At 37.9% G+C, this 25712-nt stretch overlaps 1 protein-coding gene across 1 annotated transcript in view; it reads right to left on the reverse strand.

Annotated features, from left to right (window-relative positions):
* BTBD8 (BTB (POZ) domain containing 8) overlaps window positions 1–25712 on the reverse strand; it is a 72933-nt gene that overhangs the window by 22952 nt on the left and 24269 nt on the right. Inside the window, exons 3-4 of the mRNA XM_012661079.1 lie at window positions 20479–20672; window positions 8956–9073 (exon numbers count right to left, since the gene is read on the reverse strand). Of these exons, the coding sequence (XP_012516533.1) occupies window positions 8956–9073; window positions 20479–20672 (312 nt within the window). The remainder of the gene's footprint in view (window positions 1–8955; window positions 9074–20478; window positions 20673–25712) is intronic.

Consider the following 25712-nt stretch of genomic DNA (forward strand, 5'->3'; position numbering starts at 1 on the left):
GTAGACCTAGAAAAAAAGACACCCCAGTAACAAACAAGCACACCAAGCACCCAGATATTGGTTTCTAATACCATTAGAACAAAAGGAACCAGGTTGATTTTAGGACAGATGAGTCTAGAGTATCTTTCAAAGTTGCAAAAAGTAAGAAAATGCTCAGCACACACACACACAGAAAGGGAAACAAGCACCAACTGAAAGAGCTCCCATAGCTAAAGTTGGGACAAACTGAGCAACAATATAAATAAGCCAAAGTGTAAAATAAGCCAAATTACATACCAAAGTACTAAATATTAGCCAAAGTACAAAATAAATAGCCATGAGTCTATACTGATAAATGCAAGTGACTGAATAAATTCATATATAGGGGAGAGCAGACAAATAAAATATATAATTTATATTTATATAATAAAAAATAATATAGGTTTGTAATGAACTCCAATACAGAATTGTATAAAGTGAAAATTTTAAGTTTTCACCCTGCTTCCTTGTGTTCTTCAATTCCACTCTGTAGAAATAACCACTGTTAACAGTTTATTGGATATCTTGCCAGGCCTTTTTCCATGGCAATCTTTTCTAATACATTGATTATGCTGAATTTCAACACATAGAATCCACTTAATCTTCTGTATTTCATTCTTTATTTCTTTATGAATTTCAGTCTCAGCACCAATCATAGTACCTGGCATATAATAAGTGCTCATTAAATGCCAGGAGTTAGCTACTTTCCCAGCAGAACAGGCCCCAAGGCAGGATCATTGCAAGGGATTTGGAAATAATAGGAAATAAAGAAATAATATAGACGGAGAAATGATTGAGACAGAGACAAAGTGCAGTTTAAAAGACGGGGGAGTTAGGTCCTCTAGCATTCCCATGAGCTGTGAGGCCCTGACTGAAATCCCACATCAGTATTTATTGTTACAGTAAATAGTTGTCTTTTTTTAGAGAATTATATGTACAGCTAATTTTTTTGAGATTTCTAGAGGAACCTTACCTAATTCTGTCTACAAGAGTAGACGGTTACAAAATTTTTCTAAGATAAGCATGTTAAGCCCTAAGTTAGAAACAGACCTAGCTGAGCATACAAATTAAAGATAAAATGTATACAATGAGAACACTGAGGCTGTGTACTACTCTAACCTACTTCTTCTAAACACAGAGACATATAGTCAGGAGTGAAGCAGGAGTAGCCTTGAAGTCTAGGATAGTTCCAGCTGCATGTTATCTGCTGAGCAGGCATTTTAATCAGCTTCTCTGCCAAGGATCCAAACCGAGCTTCTGCCTTGCAAAAAAGCTCAAGGCAATGGCCAGCAGCAAAGAAGAAATGCTGCTTTGCAAATGTCCTCTGACAATGCCTCCCTTGTTGGAAGCAGCTTCTCTTCTGTGAACTAACATGTCCACAGATGCCTTCAAGGCAAAGCCCTGCAATACTCCCGAACCCTTTCACGTCTCTTAGCCTATTTCCCAACAATTAAACAATTCTTTTTTTTTTTCCCCTATGAACCCTATGGGCATTTAATAACTGTGTCTTTGATGAAACAGAATACTTATGTATAGAGTCCTATGATGATTAAAAATTAATTTAAAAAGGAAAATTCTTATATCCAATAAAATATTGGCTTAGTAAAATAATATATCTATTGAAAATTATTTGATAGGGAAAAAGATCCAAATGATAATTAAAATATAAGTATTCACAAGTTAAGAAATTATAATAGGAAAACATATATATAGACCATAATTTATTAAATAGAAGATATTGGTATTAACACATTTCAGGTTCAGTAACAACATATGATTGTTGCATTTTCATTAATCATGTCTAGTATTTCCTTAAAACAAAAATAAAACTCTCCTATCCGAAAATGAGAAAAAGGGGAATAATAGCAATAAAAAGTGAAAGAAATGGTAAAATCTAATATGTAAGAAAATAATCCACAAACGGTTAAAGGCACCTAGTTTTACCAACAGTGAATTAAATTTAAACAGAGCCACACTTGATCTTAGATTTGAAATGAATAATTAAATCTAGACATTAAATAATTCTTAATGAAGAAAACTACTAGAATTCTATCCTTCCATCTACTTACTTTATCTGCCTATGCCTGGTGGTAAAGATATATAAATACATAGCATGTCATGATATATATGTGTGGCAGTCATAAGAATGCATCCGTCTGATCTTTCACTGCACAGCTGATCTATAACCCCAGCTACAGCACTCTGAAATATACACCTTGGTCCCAAGGCCACCTTCTCACAAGCTATTCCCCGTCAATGACTAAGCTCAGCAGGAATAAGACAGGTATATCCCTGGGAGAGAGGGGCTTCTCTGATGGGTGACTTTGGCTTGGAAACTTTCCAACAGCTTTATCAAACTTTCCTTAGAATGCCACTGAAGTCTAAGATGTTTCTACCCAATCTACTTCCTTCTCTTTCTCTTTCACTCACAGTCAGATCAACGTTGCAGTCTAACAGCCCTCTCAGTCTTCTCTGGCTTCCTCCCCATGCTCTCTCACATGCATTTACTGCAATAAATTTCTTGCAAGTCTAATTCTATCTTTGTGTCTGCTTCTCAGAATACTTGAAACTAACACAGCATGTCAACCATTTCCATCTGAATAAGATTAACAGCATCTGAGGCTTAAACAATTACCTTGATCTTAAAACAGAAACTTAGAAAACACTCCTGTTTAATTAGGACAAATGCCTCAGGTTAAAAAACAATGCTGTAGACGGCATGGTGTATTAAAAACCTTTGCCAAATTTTTTGTTTTACAACATGCCAAAAACTATTTTCTCCTTTTGATTAAATTTAATTTCAACTGACAGTGCTGCTTCTGGCTCACTCAAGATGCCCTAATTTCTCCCTTGTTGCTTTAGTACACTGCTATTCAATACTTCCTAATGTTAGCTGAACTAGATTCACTACTCCAGGCAGAATAATGGCCTGGATTACTCAGAGACGCTCTAGAGAAGTAAGTTTTTGCTAGGACTAATTTTTTAAGTATTCTTACTCCAAGCATATTAGTTCCACATAACTGAATAAGGGTTAAATCCATAGTAGTGAATTCAAATTTTTTTTACACATTTTACTTCTTAGCAAATATTTTAGAGAACATGACTTTATAAAAAAAAAAGCCAGCATTCTCTTGAGAATTTTGTGACATCCATTCACTATAACTTTGATAAAACCAGCTTTCCTAACAAATTATGAAGTACAATGGAAGCCCTCTTATCTAACACAATTAGGACTTACAGCCTTTCAGTTAAGAGAAAAAAATCAAGAAAATTTTAAAAATGATTTCTATATATTATAATCATTTTATTCTAACTTAAAAAATAAATATGCACTTACTCACAAATCTTTCACCATAAGGTCAATCTTTTTCTTCTAAACATGGGTTCACTGATAATGAGCCTTATCATTCTTGCAAAAACTATATACATATACACTATGATTTCTAGTTCAAATTTTTCTAAAGTGAAGAATTTCAAAACTTTTGTGAAGCAATCTAAGTACAGAATCATTCTAAATTTTTATAATTTCTCCTCAAACTTTTATATTGTTACATCCAAACTAAATACAATAGGAATTTTTTTTTTTTTTTTTTGAGACAGAGTCTCACTCTTTTGCCTGGGCTAGAGTGAGTACCGTGGCATCAGCCTAGCTCACAGCAACCTCAAACTCCTGGGCTCAAGCAATCCTTCTGCCTCAGCCTCCCGAGTAGCTGGGACTACAGGCATGTGCCACCATGCCCGGCTAATTTTTTCTATATATTTTTAGTTGTCTGATTAATTTCTTTCTATTTTTAGTAGAGACAGGGTCTCACTCTTGCTCAGGCTGGTTTCGAACTCCTGAGCTCAAACAATCCGCCCGCCTCGGCCTCCCAGAGTGCTAGGATTACAGGCATGAGCCACCGCGCCCGGCCTACAATAGTAATTTTTAAAGTGCCTCTCCCTTGTTAGATCTTTCCAAAGAATTCACCTTAGTTTTCACAGGAAAAATAACTTCTTTTCATACTTTGTATATCATTGGCTTATATGGTGTTCACTAAGTTTTGTCATCAGAATAATAAATTCAAATGGCATAAGCAGGTTTGAGAATAAACCCGAGTGACTCTTGGAAGGCACAAACTTAACTGATAGCAACAGAAATATGTACATGTACTAGAGAATGGTCTCTTAGCCTTGGGAGTTCAGCCTAACAGGTAAGCATGTTCTCCAGAAGGCATCTGGAAAGCAGGTTAATTCGAGTTCCATCAGGGAGCTTCTGCTATAGGGGATTTCTTTCCTTTCAGGCTCACAGTGCTTTTTGCTTTCAGTTCCCCATTGCAACCTCCTGCAAAGACCTGTGGTACTAAGAAATTTCATCTCTTTTTCCCTCTATCATTCCCATATCTAATTTATCATGATTCTAAACCTCTCAAGTGGTCAGGGTTGAGCATTTATCACTTACAAAGTAATTAAAATATTAAGACGTTAGTAACTCATTTTATTGCACAGTAATTTTTATTTATTATATGGCATTATAATTACTTCATTTAAACTTCCTTGCTATGAATCCTATTCAGACAAGGAATAGAAAACATTTACTGCAAAGGGTCACACAGTAAATATTTTAGACTTTGCAGGTCTCTGTTCCATACTCTTCTTTGTTTTTTGTTGTCTCATACAAAAACAGGCCACTTACCACATTTGGGACATAGTTTACCTACCCTCGCTATAATACAAGGTAGAAAAGGCAATTTTGTGCCTCTCTTACAGATATCTAATAAATACTTATAGCAACTAACATTTACTTTTGAAAGCTTACACTGTGCCAGGTACTAAGCTAAGTGCTTTGTGTACATTATCTGTCAATCCTCACAGCCGTCCTATGCTATTTTTATCTATTATTATTCTTTTTACAGATAAAGAAATTGAGACTTAGATTAAGTAACTTCCCAACAATTAGGAAGTGGTGGAATCATAATATAAACCCAGAAAGACTGACTTCTGAATTGCTAAACCATATCGCTTCAGAAAAAGCTTTCAGGTAATGTACCCAAGGATATATAGACAATTGCTGGCATGGCCCAGACTAGAACATTGACCTCATGACTCAGTGCTGATTTACTAAATATTCAGAGAAATCTACATTTTTAAAGGGAGATTTGACAACACCTTAACCCAATTAACAATGTCTAATGATATATTATCAGGCACTGATAAGACAGGTATTTTGGAAGAGATACCAGATCGTGAGTGTCAGGAAGCTAAAATTAGGAATCACTGCCCTGCTTTTTCGATAAGGCAGCATAAGAGAATCTTAATTATGGAACACAGAAGTGGAGAAGTGCAACAAATAAATTATATTAAAAATGTAATAGATTCAATTTCTCTTATAAAACATTAAAATAATGAATCACACTATGAAATGGGAGGTCAGCAACAAAGTGGGTCAAGTAGGTCCTTGGAGGTAGACTGAAGGGGACAGGAGGAAATTACAAGGAGAAACAAATGCACACTATCCAGATGGTATTCATATGGTAACTGAGAGCAATTCAGGCAGGAATGTAACGTTACAGAAGTTCACAACAAGGGATAATGTATAGCAGCATCCCAGGATATATTATTCAGAAAAGTAGTAATATAAATAATAGAATCCATGGAGGCTAATGTGTCCTCTTTTTATTATAACCCCTGCTTTCCCCAATTAAAAGAGCTCTCTTCATTTCTGCTTTGAGCAGAAGTGTTAGAGATAAACAAGGATAAAGATGGAGAGGGGTGGAAAAAGTATGCTTTGGAGAGGGAAAGAACTGTATAGAGGAAGAAGAACAGAATAGATGTGGCCTCCCCCAAAGGACTACTGCTATCCCATCCCTCCTTGAATTGGGGGAAAATGTAAGCAATTCAAACCATGTTTCTCTGCTTGCCCCACATAAGTAATGGGCATAGCAGCTGTTGCTACCACCTATACCAAAGCTTGTATCAAAGGCCTGTTCACCTGGATATGATGATGATGATAGCAAATACACATAATACTTACTATGTGCCAGGTACTGTTTGAAGTACTTTAAATGTAATAAGTGGAGTTATACATCACTTAACGACAGGGATACATTCTGAGAAATACATTATTAGGTGATTTCATCTTATGCAAACATCATAAAGTATACTTACACAAACCTTAGATGGTATACCTAGGCTATAAGGTATAGCCTATTGCTCCCAGGCTATAAACCTATACAGCACATCACTGTACTGAATATTGTGGCAACTGTAACACATTGGTATTTGCATATCTAAACATATCTAAATATAGAAAAAATAATGGGTTGTGCTATGATGTTATGACAGTTACAATGCCACTAGGTGACAGGAATTTTTCAGCTCCATTATAATCTTATGGGACCACCATCCTGTACGCAGTTTGTCATTGACCAAAACACAGTTATGGGGTGCATGACTGTAATTTAATCCTCACAATTGCCCTATTAGACGGGTACCATTATAATCCCCATCTTTGATGAAAATGCTAAAGCACAGAATGAGTGGTTAAATGATTTACACAAATTCACACAGCTAATAATGGTGGAGCTAGAATTAAAACCCAGGCAGACTGACTCCACAGTCCATATACTCTCAACCACTTTGTTAAAAATGACTTCTTTGGCTTAGCTGTGCCACCACAAGCAAGAGACTGGCATCAGACTGTCTTTCAGCATATAAAGTACTCCAGGCAGAGGATCACAGGAAAGAATGGACAGAAAAATTAGAGACAATCTTTGAAGAACTCTGTTTTTGGGGATGTTTTTGAGGAAGGGACTTGATCATGAGAGAAAGATTAACTCAACAGAATACCATATCAATATGAACATACCGAACTAGCAATCTAAATTTTTAAATGTTGAGACCTAAACTGAATATAATTCTGATCATAAATCTCGGTCCTTGTAAATACTTACATTGATCTTTCAATATATGAGTACATATAATTAAAAAAACTAAAGCAGCCATGCTACAAATGGATTTTTAGCCACATCACTAGAAGAAATGCTGACAATGATCATCTAGAACAAGAAGCAACTTAGAAAGTTCCGACGTTGGGCTTTAGATGAATATGTGAGCTTTACATAAATATGTGTTTTCTGAACTACTGACATAATATTCCTTGAACTACATAATAAAATTAGTAAGAACCAAACAGAGAGATGTTTGAGTTTGGACTAGGAAGGTCCATGATTTAGAATTTGCTATTCTAACTCACATAAAGGCAACAAAATGGGAAAACGTAAGTCAGATCCTGAAACATATCCTCATGTTTCTAGTTAATATAAATTTCTTTTTTATTGCTAGGTGAACAAAACAAACCAGAAATGTGAGCGAGAGCTGTCCTGGAATACAAACCTAATATTCTAGATCCAGCTCCTAAAACAGAGTCCTATTAGTCCACTGTCAAGCAGCACACAGGGAGAGGCCAAATACAGACACTGTTTGAGGCCACATTGCAAATGGTCCCAGGGTCGTGCCTTCCCTGTATGAGAGCAATAGCTTTAGGGTTCTATAAGTAGAACTTTGGTAGGATGCCCATATGATCTCATGAAAAACCTGGACACAAAATAAAACAAAATTAAATTAATTTTTAAAATAAACTTGGGTTGGCCAAAAAAAAAAAAGAAGGAAGGAAGGATGGATGGAAGGAAGAAAGGAGAAAAAGAAAGAAAAAAGGAAGGAAGGAAGAATGGAAAATAAAGGCAGGTAGACACATACCATGCTTTAGGAGATATATACCCACAATATGGAAAATGTAAGAATCTGTAGTACATCCAGAATTTTACTATACTTAATGTAAATTTCATAAGAATTAGGAATTTGTATAGTTACATTTACAAAGTATATGCTCCCAGAGAGAAAAGTTTCAAATTTTGAATAGTAAACAGTCTGGTTCAAACTGGCAATCCTAGGGCTTGGCAATGTACTACTGTCAACTAACTAGTAAAACTAGTGTGATATCTGACAGTACAAATATCACCACTATTTGGCTTGGAGAATTCCTGTAATCTACACCTACTGCTAATTTCATTAAGGGCTATCCACCCTGCAACCTAGAAGATAGCTTCTTGCCACTGCAACTAGCCTGGTTCTTTCTCCTGAGGAATACCAGAATAAATTATCAACATTCTATTTGAAACTCAAAAAGAGGGAAGAAGAACTTTCTGGGTTTGTCAGTTTTCTGGTTCTGTTGCTAGTCCATAGTGAGGCCTTGCTGTAATTCTTTCCCATGAGTTCCAAAAGATAATATGTATTTCTTGTTAAAATTTTTTCTTAATTTAAGCAGATTTTAGTTGCATGCAATCAAAAGAGCCTGACCAAAACAGGCAGCAGGCTTTAATTTGAAATCTAAAAGTCTAGAATGTCTAAGCAACCCGACATTGAAGCAGAACAATGGTTTTTAAAAAGTACGTTGAAATATTCAACCTCCTAATCAATGCTATTCATGAGTATCATCTATTTTGAATCACAGATTTTTAAGCCAAAATGCATTCAGAGAAAAATACATGTCATTCATGTAGAAATAATACTTCAATAGTATAATGCCTATAAAATTAAAAACTGCATTTAACTACATTTTCTATGACAGTGGCTTTCAAATCTATTTTAGGTAGCAGAACATTTTCTTCTAATGAAATCTTAGGTTCATATCCAATGCAAAGCATAGATGAGAGGAGATCTGCTCTGGCTTGAAACATGTACACTCACATGTCTGGGTGGACCCATGTATGCATGTGTGAGCCTGCAGGCAGCAAACCATGCCTGATGGCCAACCTCTTCCCCTGCCAGAGACTCCTTGAGAAATCATTATGGAACCCCTGTGGCCTACGTGAATCAGAGCTTGAAAATAACTGTGTTAAAAAAAAAAAGTAATACACTGCATTACAACCAAGAAACCAAATCAATCACATGTCTATTTACCTGTGAGCTTTAAAACATTTTCCATCAACAAAAATATCAATATCTGGGCAACAAGGTTTCATATAAAGCTTCAATAAATCTTCTCCTAATTCAGATGCAGGTTCCAATTCATAGTTATCTTTAAAAAAAAAGATTAAAAAATGGTTTAATATTATAAACATCCAGAAGTTTTGTTTTCTATTATTAGCAAGAGGTTTTTCCACATAATTACCTGTTTGCTAGAATATTTAAGCAGTAGATTCAAAATAAAACAAAAAATTTAAAATCATCTATACTTTCTGCTTTGAAATGTATATATTTCCACCTACATTCAAATATATAGTCATGTCTCACTTAAGGATGGGGATACATTCTGAGAAATGTGCTGGTAGGTGATTTTGTCATTGTGCAAATGTCGTAGAGTGTACTTACATAAACCTAGATGGCAGAGCCTACTACACACCTAGGTTATAGGGGCTAGCCTATTGTGCTTAGGCTACAAACCTGTACAGCATGTTACTGTACTCAATACTGTTGGCAACTGTATCACAGTGGTATTTGTGTATCTAAACATACCTAAACAAAGAAAAGTTACAGTAAAAATGCACTATTATAATCTTATGGGACCACCATCAAAATGTCCATCATTAACCAAAATGTCATTATGCAGTACATGATTATATGCATTTAGGTATGGATACACATTTAAAAATAAGTAATATCATCACAAAATTATACACCAAAATGAAGTCACTTCATGAAAATCTGAATTAGAAACTTAAAAATTTTCCCAATTTTAATATTCTTTTCCATTACTTAATTCCTTCCTATTCCATACTTTATGAGTATATGACCAGGATAAGAGTGAACTGATAGAAATTCAGCTGAAACCAATGGGTATTACTAGAGCACTTCCTATGAGTTTAGTACTGTACACAGTATGGAGAGGTATCAAAAAAGAATATTTTTGAAAAACCATCTCTATTTCAAGAGATTCACCATTTAGGTAGTAGGAAATGGAATATAAGACATGTATACATAAAAAAATACTACACTGTATATCACAGCTCATAGGTGATATATATCGCTATATATCAAAGTACATATAAAAGAGAAAAATACTACACTATGTTAAATTAAATTTGATCTGAGGTTGTCTCCATACTTTGAGTTCCTATGTAATGAACTGCAACCTAATTTGGTATGTAAATGAACCAAAACTTAACCTAACTTTGCAGTATATATTTTTGGTAATGGTTAGCCAGATCTCAGCCAATCACAAGCAGCCAAGTTTCAGCCAGTCACAGGCAGCCAAATGATCACACCATGTCCAAATAAGGCAAACACCTAGCTGTAATCAATGAAGCTATTTCTGTACTGTACTTCTAATTCTGTCTATAAATATTCACTGCCAACATTGTATAATAGAGCTCTCTGAACCTCTTCTGTTTCTGAGTGCTGTATGATCCATAAATCATTTTTTGCTCAAACTCAGTTAAATTTATTTGTCTAAAGTTTTTCTTTTACCAAAGCTAGTGTTAGAAGGAGGATCAAAAGGAGACCCTCAATAATAACCTCTGGAAGCAATGCATTAACAGGTGTAGGTACCCTGCATTCACTGCTTCTTGCTGAGCATTTGGAGGTCACCACCGGTAAATCCCTCTTAGTCACAAGCTTCACAATTTGTGTCGAGTTCTTCCAGTTTGAACATTTTTTATCCAGGCTGGGTTGAGAAGTCACCACAGAAATTGGACTGAGTCCAATAGGGAGGCCTCCAGTAGGTAAGGTTATGAGAAGACAGGGAATAATGGGTTCATCTGAATCCAAGAAGACTGGGACTCTTCCATTTTGAAAACTGTCCTTTTCTAGAGAAATGGCTAAAGCTTACCAAAATAATTTAGACTTTTGGTGGCCACAGTGGGGAAGTTTTAACCTAAACAAAATTGCTCATCTATGGGGCGCACTGAAAAACAGAAAAGAGATCCCAAACAGCTCAGAAACAATGGGATATATTATTGATTGGTACGAAGAGGCTTCTAAAAGACTAAATGAATCAAAAATTGCCTCTCTAAAAGATTCTTTTATCAACCTAAGTGCCCACAAACTGATGAATGGATAAAGAAAATGTAGTACATACATATATATACACCATAGAGTACTACTCAGCCATGGAAAGGAATGAAATAATGTCATTTGCAGCAACTTGAATAGAACTGGAGAACAGGCCGGGCACGGTGGCTCACGCCTGTAATCCTAGCACTCTGGGAGGCCGAGGCGGGTGGATTGTTTGAGCTCAGGAGTTCGAGACCAGCCTGAGCAAGAGCGAGACCCCGTCTCTACTAAAAATAGAAATAAATTAATCGGACAACTAAAAATATATAGAAAAAATTAGCCGGGCATGGTGGCACATGCCTGTAGTCCCAGCTACTTGGGAGGCTGAGGCAGAAGGATCACTTGAGCCCAGGAGTTTGAGGTTGCTGTGAGCTAAGCTGATGCCACAGCACTCACTCTAGCCCGGGCAACAAAAGCGAGACTGTTTCAAAAAAAAAAAAAAAAAGAACTGGAGAACATTAACCTATGTGAAGTATCTCAGGAATGGGAAAACAAACACCACGTTCTTGCTATAAGTGGGAGCTAAATGATGTGTACACACAGTCATATCATGGTGTAAAGGACATTGGAAACTAAGAAGGGGGGAGATTGGGAGCAGAATGAGGGATAAAAACTTACCTATCTGGTATATGTATACTATTCGGGTGACAGGCACACTAAAATCCCTGACTTCAGCATTATACAAGTCATCCATGTAATAAGAATACTTGTACCCCCTAATATTTTGAAATAAAATTTATTTTAAAAATTAAAAGATTCCTTTAAAAAGGCAAATGAAAAACTTAAACAACTAACTGATGAAAAAGGAAAAAAATTGTACTTTGACTGACTTAACTCTGACTTCGTCTCTCTATCCTCTTCTGTCTACTCTGAATCTACTGACTTTTTCATTAGTTACATTCCTACTCTGAATATAAAAAAGAAATCTAGACAAATACCTTAGAAAGTTAGGCCCTCAGATCATCCAGCTCTGCTTCTTTAACCACCTTTATGCCACGGTCAAAATCTTGAGTTCAGAGTAATAGTGAAAGGTTTCCCTGCCCCAAAGAACCCCGCCACCCCGCCCCGGGAAATTTACTGAGGAATTTAGAGTTCTCATTGGAGGATATGATCCAGGACCCTTGATCTTTACCAATTTATTCACATGATACTGGGACCTGGTGAATCCTGTAAATGGATAGCTGAAGCCAAATGGGAGGTACCTCAGAAAGGTATCAAAGATCTAGCCACTCAATCTTTCAGGGATGGACCAAAAAAAGGACTAGGAAAATAGCAAATGATCTCTTAGAAATATAAAAGTCGATCATCTGAATTGGGTCACTCTTACCACACTCAACCAAATCAGAGTAGAGAGGCTAAGAGAAAAAGCACTCAGGGTATACAACATTGCTCCAGAAATATGATTCTCTGTAAGTCCAACTGCTGAAACTGTTTGTTGTAACTTGAGAACAGTTTTATCTACAGTTGCTGAAACAACTTGCTGCAACTCTAGGATTAATTTTGCCCACCACCATTGCTCACCAATCAGAGCTCGCCAGCTCCCCAAAGCTTTACTAATACCAATGAACTTTCTCTCTAGACCACATATAACCTTTTTAAATAAGACCTCCAATCTTCTCTTTGTTTTTTGGACATACTGAAGACTACTCAGGTCTGTGTGTATGCCCTGAATTGCAATTCTTTCTTCCCACATAAAACATTAAATTTAGAGATTCATCTCTATTTTTACTTTGACTTCAACAAATCCATCCCCAAAGTATTTCCTCAAAAAAAATCCTGACTGGTCTGTCATTCAATCTTGTAAACAGAATAAGCATAAACCAGTTTCTGACTATAAGGTGTGAACTAAAAATAAAATTCTAATACCTCCTGTCTCCCCACCCCCACCCCTGCTGACTGAACAGACCCCTCTCAGCCAAGGGGACCCAAGAGAAACCTTAAAACTGAGTTCCCAGCCATGACAGGATGGGGGTGGTGGATCAGATACACATCATTTTACACCTCTCTTGCTAACAGCCACCAGGCTTTATTTCCTAAGTGCCAGACCAGCACTCTTTCAAGAGAAAAGACCACACCAACCATGACGTGGTTTTAACAGTCTACAGAACATGTGAAGAAAGGGTTTCCATGTCCTTGTTTCACCTTTTTGACATAGAGGGCAGCCATCTTGAAACATGGACTCCATTAAAGGACAGAAAGTCCCATTGCATAGGCACACAGTTCTTGTTTCATAAATATTCATGACTCCTCCCATAGCTTGTTAAATACGTGTATTTAGCTACCCTGCTCAATATGAAATCCTGTTTTCTTTGTCTCTCCCTTGAAGCACATGCTCCTGGCTCGTGGCCAGCCTGTTTGCCAACCTGCAGGAATGGTCACTGTGGGCTGTAAACCCCTCACAAGAAATAAAGCTCTCTCCTTTTCCAAATTATAAACCTTGTTATTTTTTTCAGTTAACAAAGGGAAGATTAGAAGTAGTTATTTATAAAACATTCTAGTCTATCCATGCTGAGTCCAGGCATAGGAAATGCTTTGTCTGACCTATTCATTAATAGGCTCTGCCCTTAACTCAGTAATCTAGTGAAAAAAACAGAAGCTGGCTTGGGAAGCCACCTATTTAGCTGAATTAGTCTCCAAAATATACCTTTCTGGCATTCAGCCAGCTATTTTGAGACTCCTTAGAGATATAATAAAAATTTACATTTATAAAGAAAATTTCTATTTGTAAGAGTTTCTTCCTCTCCCACACCAGGCAGAGGAGGACTAAAATCACAAGAAACATTTTCCATGGAAAAGGCATTGGCTTAAATCTATACAATAAGCTTTACATTTTTTTCTTTTTAATTTCAGAATATTACAGGGGTACAGATGCTTTAGTTACATATATTGCCTTTGCACTGCCCAAGTCAGAGCTACAAGCATGCTCAACCCCCAGATATCATGCACTGTACCCATTAGGTGTGAATTTACCCATCCCGTCCTCTCCCCTCCCACCTGCTCAACGCCCTATGAATGTTATTTCTATATGTGCACATAAGTGTGATCAATTAGCACCAATTTAATGGTGAGTACATGTGGTACTTGTTTTTAAGCCTTATCTTTGTTTAAGGTACTTTTCCTGGGCATTTGGTCTTAACTGGGCGTTTACCTATGCACTTCTTTATTACAGCAAATAATGATATTTAAGCCTGAAGTCTAAGCTCTCTGTGTTTCTGAGATATAAATTCTCTACCTGGTCTTACTAAGTGCTATCCTTTTGGAAATGCAAATTTAGGGGAGATGATTTCTTCATCAGAAGACAAAAAAATATTTTAAATGAACCATTTGGAAACAAAAAATCTTAAGTCTTTTCCACAAATATTAGTAGAAATATTTGGCCATTGAGCAGGTAGCCTTAACTTATTCCATCTGCTAGAAACATAATTTAGATACAACTATTTTTTTTATAAAGTAATGAGTTTTATATTATAGTATCAGGCATGTGACTAGAGTTTTATAGTGAAAGCTATAAGATCTGCTTCTATGTGTTTATGTATGTCTATATATGTATGTATTAAGAAAGAAAAGTGGCTCAGAGCAGTCTGAATAATGTGAGGTATGCAAAATTTATCAGGCCCAGAGAGACATGAACATGAGACTTCAATTACTCCCTCCCTACTCATGCCCTGGGTTAATTGCTCAAAGACATTTTGTTTTTCTTCTTTCCTTTCCTGTAGTGTCCAGACTAGTTGATAAATTGCCTAAAATGTTACAAATTGTACAATGTGATCCTTACCCATTATCTTCATGTTCCTGGAATTTGTGATACAAAGAACAACTGTACAGTCAATGAATCAATATAAATTATTGGTAAACAACTTAAAGAACTGTCTCCTTTTTCTTTAAAAATTCACTTGTAACTGCTGCTAATAGGAGCATATTATTCAGGGCAACTTGAATCTATGTTCCCCAGGTTGCAGCCCTCAAACTTAGCCCAAATAAATTCTCTACTTATATTAATTTTGCCTCAGTTTCTTCCTTTAGGTTGACAGCATATTACATATGTGTAATATTTTTCTACCTCCAGATGATCCTACCAAAATTATAGAAGAGTTTTATTTATTTAATTGGTTTAAAGAAAAATAAGTGCTTATATAAATTAAGTACTCCAAAACTCTGAGAAAAAAATAGGAACTAATCTTTTTCTCGATGTTTAAGATTGGAGAACTATGAGTTCAACCTAAGAACAAATTTGCAAGTGAAGTATGGTGTCCATCATTACTTCATGTATATCAAGCACAATAGTAAAACAAAAAACTCATATACTTGAATTTTTAGGATTCTTGCTTTTGTGATGACTGCCTTATATACATATGCTGTAAAAATAGCTAACAGGGAAATAACTTGATGATGGCTAGCTTTGTTTTATGTTATGTCTATTTAAAAATAGCTTCCCAAATCGCCTTGGTAACTTACAACCCTTGGAGTTTTGCTAAACAAAATGATGGACATTTGTTGAATATTTAGGTCATTTACAAATAAAATACTAAAACATTAATTGCTAAACATAATTTGTTTCCACTTTTGGCTTCTTATTACAGAAGAACTAAAGATATCTGGGTCTGTTAGCAAACACATTCTATACCACATTGAAAAATTGTACTATGAAGACGTGCATGCATCTAGAAACTATGATTCATAGATTTGCGAATCTACAGAATGCTGGTAAGACAGAGTTAAAACTAAACAGAATAAAGGAAATTGTATGCTAGGAAAGACATGTTTTTGGTAATTTAAGCTATAAAGTACAAGGATGTGTTTTTTGTTGTTATTTGTTTATTAAGGGAAAAAGAATATTGTTACAGAGGCAATGGCCTGAAAAAAAAATGACAAAAATACTTTCTGTCTCTTTAAAACAACCTCCACTCCTTTTTGAGAACTAAAACCTGGATACCTACCTCAGGCCAGTGGTTGGGAGTGTCAGGGTGGCAATCTGCCCTCAGTTCTTGGTATGCTCTTGGCCAAAGAATGACCAGACACAGCAAAGTGTCAAGTCCAGACTATTATCTTGGAAAAATCACCAGCAGGGCCAATATGACCGAGTAACCCCAGACAGGAAGCAGTTTCACGAGAGCAGCTCTTTATTGTAGAACAGGGTCTGTCTCCAAGAGCAGAGAGAGAGACTCACTGACTCACTCACCCACTCACCCATTCTCTCACTGAATTCTCGGATTGTTTCCTTTTATTAGTTCAGTCTGGGTGAGGGCTCTCAGGAGGAGTGGGATGTTATCAAATGATCAACAGGTGTCTTCACTGGGGGGATGAATCACAATGCAGATTCAAGCTAACAGCATAATAATTACCCTTATGTTACTCTAGGTCACTTTCTAAATTCTATCACACCTGGGCTACGGAATTCCCAGATTCATAAAGCATTCCCTTCTTCCCCAGGTGCGGCAGTCACTCAGAATAGGATTAAGGTGGGGCAGCACCAAAATAGAGTGCCCACCCTTATCCTTCTTCCCAGGTGGAACAATTGCTGTGGAGACAGTACCAAAGCAGGGCAACTTTGTCCCTAGAAGAGCCACAGATCCTAACCATCTAAGTAACAGGAGGCGCACAGTAATGTCTTTTGTTCTTTATGCTACAGGAGATGGCTTGGCAGAACTGACAGCCCCACCTGGACTAGGCAGGTGGAGTCAGGTGGAGGTCTGGGTGGGCCTCTCAGGTGGCAGAGGTCACAGGATTGTCTCAGGTGGATATGGGACGGAGATGGAACCATCAGAATCAACTATAGTTGAACAGCAAATGCCTGAAGCTGAATGGCCTCCCTTTAAAAGCTCTGTATTTCTGCTTATTATGAGGCTAGCGTTATAGACAGGTGTCTCCATCCTCCTCATTTGCCGGCAAATTAATAAATTCCTCTTTCCTTCTCCTCAACCCACTTGTCCTCATTCTTCTGATGTGGCCTTGGGGAAAAGTGCTGAGCTTTCGATAACAGTATTTTTTGTCCTAAAATAGAATGACTAATTGTTCCACAATGGGAAAGGGGAGGAGTATACGGCAAAACTAAATGAAAATAAGAAAGTTATAAAAGGTTTGTGGAAGAAGAATCTTGAAAAAGGAATTTTATGTGTGGTCAAGCAGGCTAAAATCTGAATACGTTTTTTAAAAAAAACAATGAGACTTCATACCAAAAGTATATTGTTACAAAGTTTTCTTGGAGTATCAGATTGCTCTCTTGTTTTAGTAGGTCTTTGATTACTTAGGAAAACTGAGTCTTCCCTAATAAAAGAGTTAAGATTTTTCTACACCTACGTAAATTTCTCTATTTGACTTTAAAGTCTTTTAATTATCATTCTGGTTAAATGAATGCCTATCGTTTCACAGTGATCTGTGATCCTACTTAATTATTTTAAACCGCTGATATCTGTGACAAAATTTCCCAAATCAAATTCTAAATTAATTCTTTTTTTTTTTTTTTTTTGAGACAGAGTCTCACTCTGTTGCCTGGGCTAGAGTGCTGTGGTGTCAGCCTAGATCACAGCAACCTCAAACTCCTGGGCTCAAGCGATCCTGCTGCCTCAGCCTCCCGAGTAGCTGGGACTACAGGCATGTGCCACCATGCCCGGCTAATTTTTTTCTATATATATATATTTAGTTGTCCAGATAATTTCTTTCTATTTTTAGTAGAGATGGGGGTCTTGCTCTTGCTCAGGCTGGTCTGGAACTCCTGACCTTGAGCAATCCACCCACCTCGGCCTCCCAGAGCGCTAGGATTACAGGCGTGAGCCACCGCGCCCAGCCCTAAATTAATTCTTTTTAACCTCAAACTTTGGAACCTTCCAAATGGCCTCTGACATATTGCAAAAGAATTTATTCTCTCTCTTTCTAAAAAGAGAAACATTAAACTAATTAGACTTATTTGATATGTTAAATTTGCATGAGAACCACTGTCAAATAAGAAATGATGTTTAACTGTCTTTGAGTTATATTTTTATGAATGTGTTATTAATATACGTTCCAGAAACTGTATGAGATTCCTAGAAATATGATAGTCCTGGTATAATGTTATCTATAAGTCATAATTCTAGTTATCTTAAAATGTTGTATGTCACACAAATAACCAAATTTTCCTGTCAATTGCATCATTATTACAATGAATTCTCATCTTATCTTTAACCATGGTCATTTTAAGACTTGTCACCCACAGACAGTTAATTGTTTTACTCTGATACTTATCTGAAAGCTACCTCAAGAAACTATAAACCTAAATTGTTTCATCTTCAAGGAGATTCATGGAAAGGATTTTGGCAAGTACAGGTTTCTGATAACTTTAAGATCACACCTTTGGACTAAGAATTTGAAGAACTCTAATAAAGAAACTGATTGATTCGTAAGACTGCTAACCCAATATCAAGCAAAATGAGAATTAATTGAATATCAAGGAAATGCCTTAGCAGATTTTCATGCTAAGTCAGCTAGTACTTAAACTTTTAGAATATGCAGTCTGAATTAAACTTCATAAGACTGATCCAAATCAAATCACCTACGATAACCTATTTAATACACAGTGCTATGCACCTGATTTGGTAAAACAAAATTGGTATCTGAAAGGATGTAAATTGAATGTTAAGTGTAGACTCAAGAAGGGCCCAGATGGCTACCTGGTCCTTCCTGAATTCTTAAAGATTCCAATATTCTGACTCATGATACAATTATGAGAAAATATTGGTGGGATGACTGTTCTAAAATTGCTAAAATAGTCTATAACCACTGTTTGCTTTGTCAAACCCACAGTCCTGGGAAGACAATCAAAACTTTAGGTGGTACATTTCTGCCACCTGATGGGCCATTTGAACACTTACAGATGGACTTCATTCAACTGCCACCTTCAATGGGATAGTAATATGTTCTTGTAATACTCTGTATCTTTTCTGGCTGAATAGAAGCTTTCATGAGTAGGAAAGCCAATGCTATGACAATAGCTAACAAGTTATTATGTTTCCCTTATGAGGCATCCCTGGAGAAAGCTCCAGAAATAGAGAAACCCATTTTACTGGACAAGTTATAAAGCAGTTAAATACAGTGTTATCAACACAATGGCATTACCATTGTCCCTATCATTCTTGATCTTCTAGAAAGGTAAAAAGGGAAAATGGCATTTTAAAAATGAAACTGGCACTGAATTGATTGGATTGTCTTTGCCAAAAGTATTACTATTGGCCTTGATGACAATCAGATCCACCCCACTGGAAACATAGATTGATCCCTTATGAAACAGTTACTGGAAGGCCTGTATTCCTAATAATAGAACCTCATGTACCTCTCCTCCTATTCTTATAAATTCTGATATGAGTAAATACTGTAAGGCTTTAAAACATTATGGTAAACTTGGTTAAAGAAAATAGCAAACATGCCTTGGAAGCTAGAGATAATATATTACTCCAAAAAGATTTAGAAACTTACTTCCCCTGGAAGCTACTTCCTTATACTTCAGGGTAGTGAAACTATTAAATACTTTCCCTTTCCCTGCCCAGAGAAGATTTACTTACCTTCTAAAGTAAAGGTCTATCCCTCTCTCTGGGGAGGAGAATGGACAGATCTGCCAGAAGCCTATGAAAGCTTAGAGTTTCCTAATTTCGGTGTTCCTCTCCTGTGGTGCAATCCTACTGCATGGGCAGGGTAACATCAGGCCCTCACTGTGTTGCTTCATGGAGTTTGGGGGATGTGAACCAGCACGAAGATGCTCTGAGTAATAAATGGTCTATTGTCTGATCCAGGGACCCCAGGTTTCCTGTCAGAATCTATTTCTATCAGTTGATGCATCCATCTATCCACGCGTGCGTCCATGAATCCATCCATGCATGTATCCATACATCCTTAATATCATCTTTCTACCAATTCACAATAACTCACAAGCTAAAATCCTTATGAAACACACTTCCACAAGCAAACTTCAGGTTTTTTTCAGGTTAAAATGCCATATGTATTATAGAATTTATGTGTTTCCCAACCATTTAACATGTGTAAAACTAGGCTACCATTTTTATTAGGTTATCATTTTTATTAATGTGTCCCAATAAAGTTTTGTGTAACAGTAATTTTTGTGTTACACAGGGTTTTTTAAGGTATGCATATATTGTGTTAGAACTGACTCTATAGTCTGTTAAAGCTTCTTTATTGGTATAGATTAGAATAAGGACAATGATATGCAGAAACTTAAGTGGTTAGAAAGAAAATTATGAATTATGTGTGTATTTATTCATAATAACCCTATCTCCAATTATTTGGGAAAACTGGGAGTTGACCATACTAGCATTTTCATTTCTCCATGTTTATTTTAAAAAATCAGTAGAGCAGATTTTGAAGTATGCTTTTCTCTAATTGTATCAGAATACAGTTATTTTCATGGCTATAAATTTTTATAAAACTCCACAAAAAATACCTCACCATTGGAAATTAAATTGTCATCTATATCAGTGATATCATCTGGAATTTCATGCTTCTGAACAGCATAATCAGATGATTTTTTATACTTTTGAAAACTGAAGTCAAGTTTCTTTTGTGATATCTCACTCTCCACTATCTTTTTCCTAAGAATTTCCTCTTCATTGTTTATATCTTTGTTTGATGAATACACGCTCCTAAAAGAAAAATACAAAACATTAAACAATATTGGTGATTCTTTAAAGGGAAAAAAAGCAAGCAAGTTAGTTTCCCCAGTGTGCTACTTTCATACGTAACATAAATTAAAACCTTTTTAATTTGGATTAACTGTAGAAAGGTCAACCTAAAAGAGCAGAAAATTCAAAAAGTAGCCTATAAACATTTTAATGTTAAAAAGTAATATATAATGCCAAAAAAATTAAGATAATGTAAACAGAAAATTCCAAGAAAGACACAACTTGTACACCTGACTCAAGAAGAAACAGAATATCTGAATAAACCTATAACAAGTAAAGAGATAGAATTAGTAATCAAAAACTTCCCACCAAGAAAAAACCAGGACCAGGTGGCTTCACTAGTGAATTCTAACAAATGTTTAAAAAAGAATTAACACTACTCCTTCACAAAATTTTCCAAAAATTAGAAGAGGAAGGAACACTCCCCAACTCATTCTGTGAGGCCAGTATTACGAATACAAAAGCAAAGACATCACAAGGAGAGAAAAACATAGTCCAATATTCCTTATTAATATATTAATAAATGAAAAAATTATCAACAAAATAATAGCAGACTGAATCCACCAACATATGAAAGGAATTATATCTGGAGGCATGCTGTTGGCTTAAAAAAAAAATAATAAAAATAACTATGTACCATGACCAACTGGGGTTTATCTCAGGAATTCATGAGTGGTTAAACACAGGAAAATCAGTGTTATACACAGTATCAATAGAATAAAGGACAAAAACCACATGATCATTTCAATCAATGCAGAAAAATCATTTGACAAAGTCTAACACCCTGCCATGATAAAACACTCAACAAAGTAGGAATAGAAGGGAATGTCCTGAACTTGTAAAGGACATTTGTGAAAAACCCACAGCTAACATCATATTTAATGGTAAAAGAAAGCTTTCCTCCTAAGATCAGCAAGGATCTCTGTTCTCATCACTTCTACTCTGAATTTTACTGGAGGTTCTGGCCAGGGGAATTAGGAAAGAAAAAGAAATAAAAGGTATCTGAATGGAAAAGGAATAAATAAATCTATCTCTGTTTACAGATGACAGACTTATATATAGAAACTCCGTGGGAATCCACAAAAAAATCCTAATAGTTAAACAAGTTCGGTAAGTTTGCAGGCTACAAGGATATAAGAACAATATATAAGACTTCTGGGTCAGATGGCTAACCAGAGACACCAGCTGCCAGAGCATCTCCGTAAGAAGTTTTAGATGAAAGAGAAAAAACGAACAGACAAACTCATATCGGACGTGGGTCTGAAGAAAGGGTGCCAGACTCTTTGGGAGACACCACAGGAAGAAGCTGTAGTACAGAATAAGGAGCAAGGAGAGAGGCTTGGAGTCCAGTGAGAAGGTAGGTGGAGTGGTTTGTTTCTCCTTCCCTCACATCTCGGACAGTCAGTGGGTTCCCGAGCTGCTGGAGAGACTTGCTGCCCACACCAGCCCAGAGGCTGCTACCACCAGTAGCAGGCTTCCAGCCCCCCAGGGCACTTCCCACCCCACAGACCCAAGCCAGGATGGCAGGCGCCATATTGCTTCTCCACCCACTGCGCATCTCTGTCCTCCCCATGGGGCTTCAACTTCCCAGGTTTCATCCTGCTTGTTCCCACACAGATATTTCCCAACTCCGGCCCAGACTACAGGAGCAACAGGGGGCCAGCGGGTCCCAGGTGATCTGCATGACTCCAAATCTTGGACATTCTAGGCAGACTGCCTCACAGAGAAAGGGTCAGAGACCACCAGAGTACTAGCATTCCTCCATACAGACTCTTTTCTTCCCCTTCCCCTCCACCACCCATGGCTGCCAAGAGAGACAATTGAGCCACCACACTGAAGCTTCCACAGAGAGTGGGGCTCAGGCCTTTCCTCTTGGGATCCTGCAGTGGACTGAGGGGTGCTCAGACTGTGAGCTCCCTGCTCACTGGCCCTCTCTGGTGCTGCTTACCCAGCAGCGCCATCAGAGTGGGGCACACCCCAAGGAGGAACATCGATCCCGCTCAGTCACCCCGTGGTGGCTCAGAACGAGCGCGTTTCTCCCTGGCACGGTCAGATCTGGGGGGAGAGTGCAGTGTGGGTCCCACCTGCAGCATGCTTGCAAAGTACCCCTTCCTCCACAGGAGGGCCGCACTCTCAGCTCAGGCCGGGATCCTAGGCAGGGAGCCTCCGGCCCACAGCATAGTTGTGGGGGAGCTCGGCTGGCTTGGGCTCCTGCCTGCCAGCAGACTCTAGGGGGAGACCGTGGAGCAGAGGAGGTGGGAGAGGAGTGAGGCCCACTGCAGACTGCCAGTTTGTGAGTCTCGGAAGGACCTGCCTCCACAAGCAGATTTTCTGGTTGAGTAAGGCCACTTTAGCTCCTTCCTGGTGGCTCTGCCCAGAAGCTGGGGGCAGACCTTTGACCCCTGAAAAAACAGCTACCTCGCCAGCTTTTGTGGAGCCTGAGGGCAAGCTCACCCAGTCCAGCCCCACCCAGCCGCACCACACCTGCCTCTGCTGTGGCAGAGAATAAGGACTCGCCTAAAGTTCCAGGGCCCCACCCATCACCTGGGGCATTCGAGTGCTTCTCCTGAGGGACTAGAGGTGGTCACAGGACCCAAAAACAACAATGTAGCTTGTTTCTTCTGGCAAGTGCCTCCTACTGAGGGAGAGGTCAATTTACACATCCTTTACAGCATTTACTAACTCAATTTTACAGGGTGTGTGGGGGCCCAAGGAGTGGCCATTTGGGGGAAGTGCCTACCCATCCCACAGAAAAACTATGCTACTGTTTGAAGGTGGAAAGAACACAGCCCAGGCACTTAGCATACAAGAGTTTAGCCCCCTCCCCTGTGAACAGCTCTCCCCGTTTGGAGAGCCTGTCCTGACCCTCCTAGCAGCAGTTCCCCCTAGTGGCCGGAAAAGCAAATTCTGAGCCCTGCCTAGGCTTTGCAAAGCCTTTCATGCTCCCACAACCTAGCCACGAACTGCCTTGTTCCTATCCCCACCTCAGTGGTGGTGGAGATCAAAAAACTCCCTGGGAGCTACAGGGTCCCTCCTAAATCTTGGGGCACTCAAGTACTCCACCTGGGGGACCAGAGTCTACCATGGACACAAAAGAACATCTCGGCAGCTGGCTCTATCTCACAAACATCAACCAATGACAGGGAGAACAACAATATATAGCTCATCATAGCATCTTCCAACTCAAGCAAAAAGGGTGTGGCTGATTCATACTCACAAGTACCACCCACCATCACCGAGAGTAAGCTGGGGGACCTAACTCACCACACACTATTGGGAAGAGGTGAAGACAGCAGGTCAGAGGTAATCCAAGAGGTACACTAAACCTGCCAGAACACCCCATAGGCAACTCAGGACCAGCACTTCTCTCCCTGGAACGCATAGGGATTGATCTTCGGGAACCGGGTGACAGGCCCATAAACCAGACCTACCACCCCCAGGTCTGGACTGAGAGGCCAGATGAGAAGGAATCAGGCAAAGAACTCCAGAAACATGAAAGATCAGAGTGAAAGGACACCCCCAAAAGAAAACAATAACTCCTTACCAATGGATTCCAATCAAAACAAAAAGATTGAAATGACAGATGAAGAATTCCAAATATGGATCATAAGGAAGCTCAATGAGATACAAAACAGAAACCCAACACAAAGAAACCACAAAAAATGATGTAGTTAATGAATGAAAAATTTACTAAGAAAATCTCATTATTAAAAAAAATCAAACAGAACTTCTGGAAATGAAAAATTCATTCAAGGAAATACAAAACACAGTGGAAAGCCTTAAGAATAGGCTACATCAGGCAGAAGAAGGAATCTCAGAAGACACCGTTGAGTTAAACAAGTCAGTCAAAGAGAAAGATCTGAGAAACAAGAGGAACCAACAAAACCCACAAGAAATGTGGGATTATTTAAAGAGGTCAAATATAAGAATCATAGGCATCACTGAAGGTGAAGAAGAAAATACGCAAGGGTTGGAAAACTTATTTGAGGGAATAATTGAGGAATATTTCCCTGGCCTACAAATCTAAATATCCAGGTACGAGAAGCTCTAAGGACCCCTGGGAGATTCATTGTGAAGAGGCAATCACCATGACATACAGTCATCAGACTGGCCAACGTAAACACAAAAGAGGTACTCCTACGAGCCATAAAGCAAAAGCAACGGGTAACTTACAAAGGAAAACCCACCAGACTAACTGCAGATATCTCAACTGAGATCTTACAAGCCAGAAAGGATTGGGGCCTCATTCTCAGTCTTCTGAAACAGAATAATGGTCAGCCTAGATTTTGTATCCTGCAAAACTAAGTTGCTTATACATGGGAGAAATATAAACTTTCTTAGACAAGCAAACACTGAGATAATTTGTCAAGAACATACCTGCCCTGCAGGAAGTACTCAGAACTGCATTATATACAGATCAGCACAATAGACACCCACCAGTGTAAAATCACCCAAAAGCTAAAGGTCAGAGCCTGGATACCACAATGGCTGAAAAGGTAAAACAAAGCAATAAAGTTCTACTCAACAGGATGAACAGAAATCCACCCCACTTATCAATTCTTTCAATAAATGTGAAAGGTTTGAACTCCCCACTCAAGAGACATAGGCCAGCTGAAGGGATTAAAAAATACAAAGCAAGTATCTGCTATCTCCAGGTAACACATCTAACCCACAAGGACTCATTCACACTCAAGGTGAAGGGATGGAAACAACATTCCAAGCAAATGGCAACCAAAAGAAAGCTGGTGTAACCATTCTCATATCAGATAACATAGACTTCAAATCCGCAAAAGTAAAGAAAGACAAAGATGGTCATTATATAACGGTGAAGGGAACAATTCAAAAAGAAGACATAACAATCCTAAATATTTGTGCACCTAACACAGCTGCACCCAGATCCATAAAGCAAACCTTACTTGATCTGAACATAATGATAGACAGCAGCATCATACTTCAACACCCCACTCAAAGAACAGGACAGATCCTCCAAGCAGAAAATAA

The sequence above is a fragment of the Propithecus coquereli genome, unplaced genomic scaffold (assembly GCF_000956105.1).
Source record: "Propithecus coquereli isolate 6110/MARCELLA unplaced genomic scaffold, Pcoq_1.0 Scaffold7, whole genome shotgun sequence".
Lineage (NCBI taxonomy): Eukaryota > Metazoa > Chordata > Mammalia > Primates > Indriidae > Propithecus > Propithecus coquereli.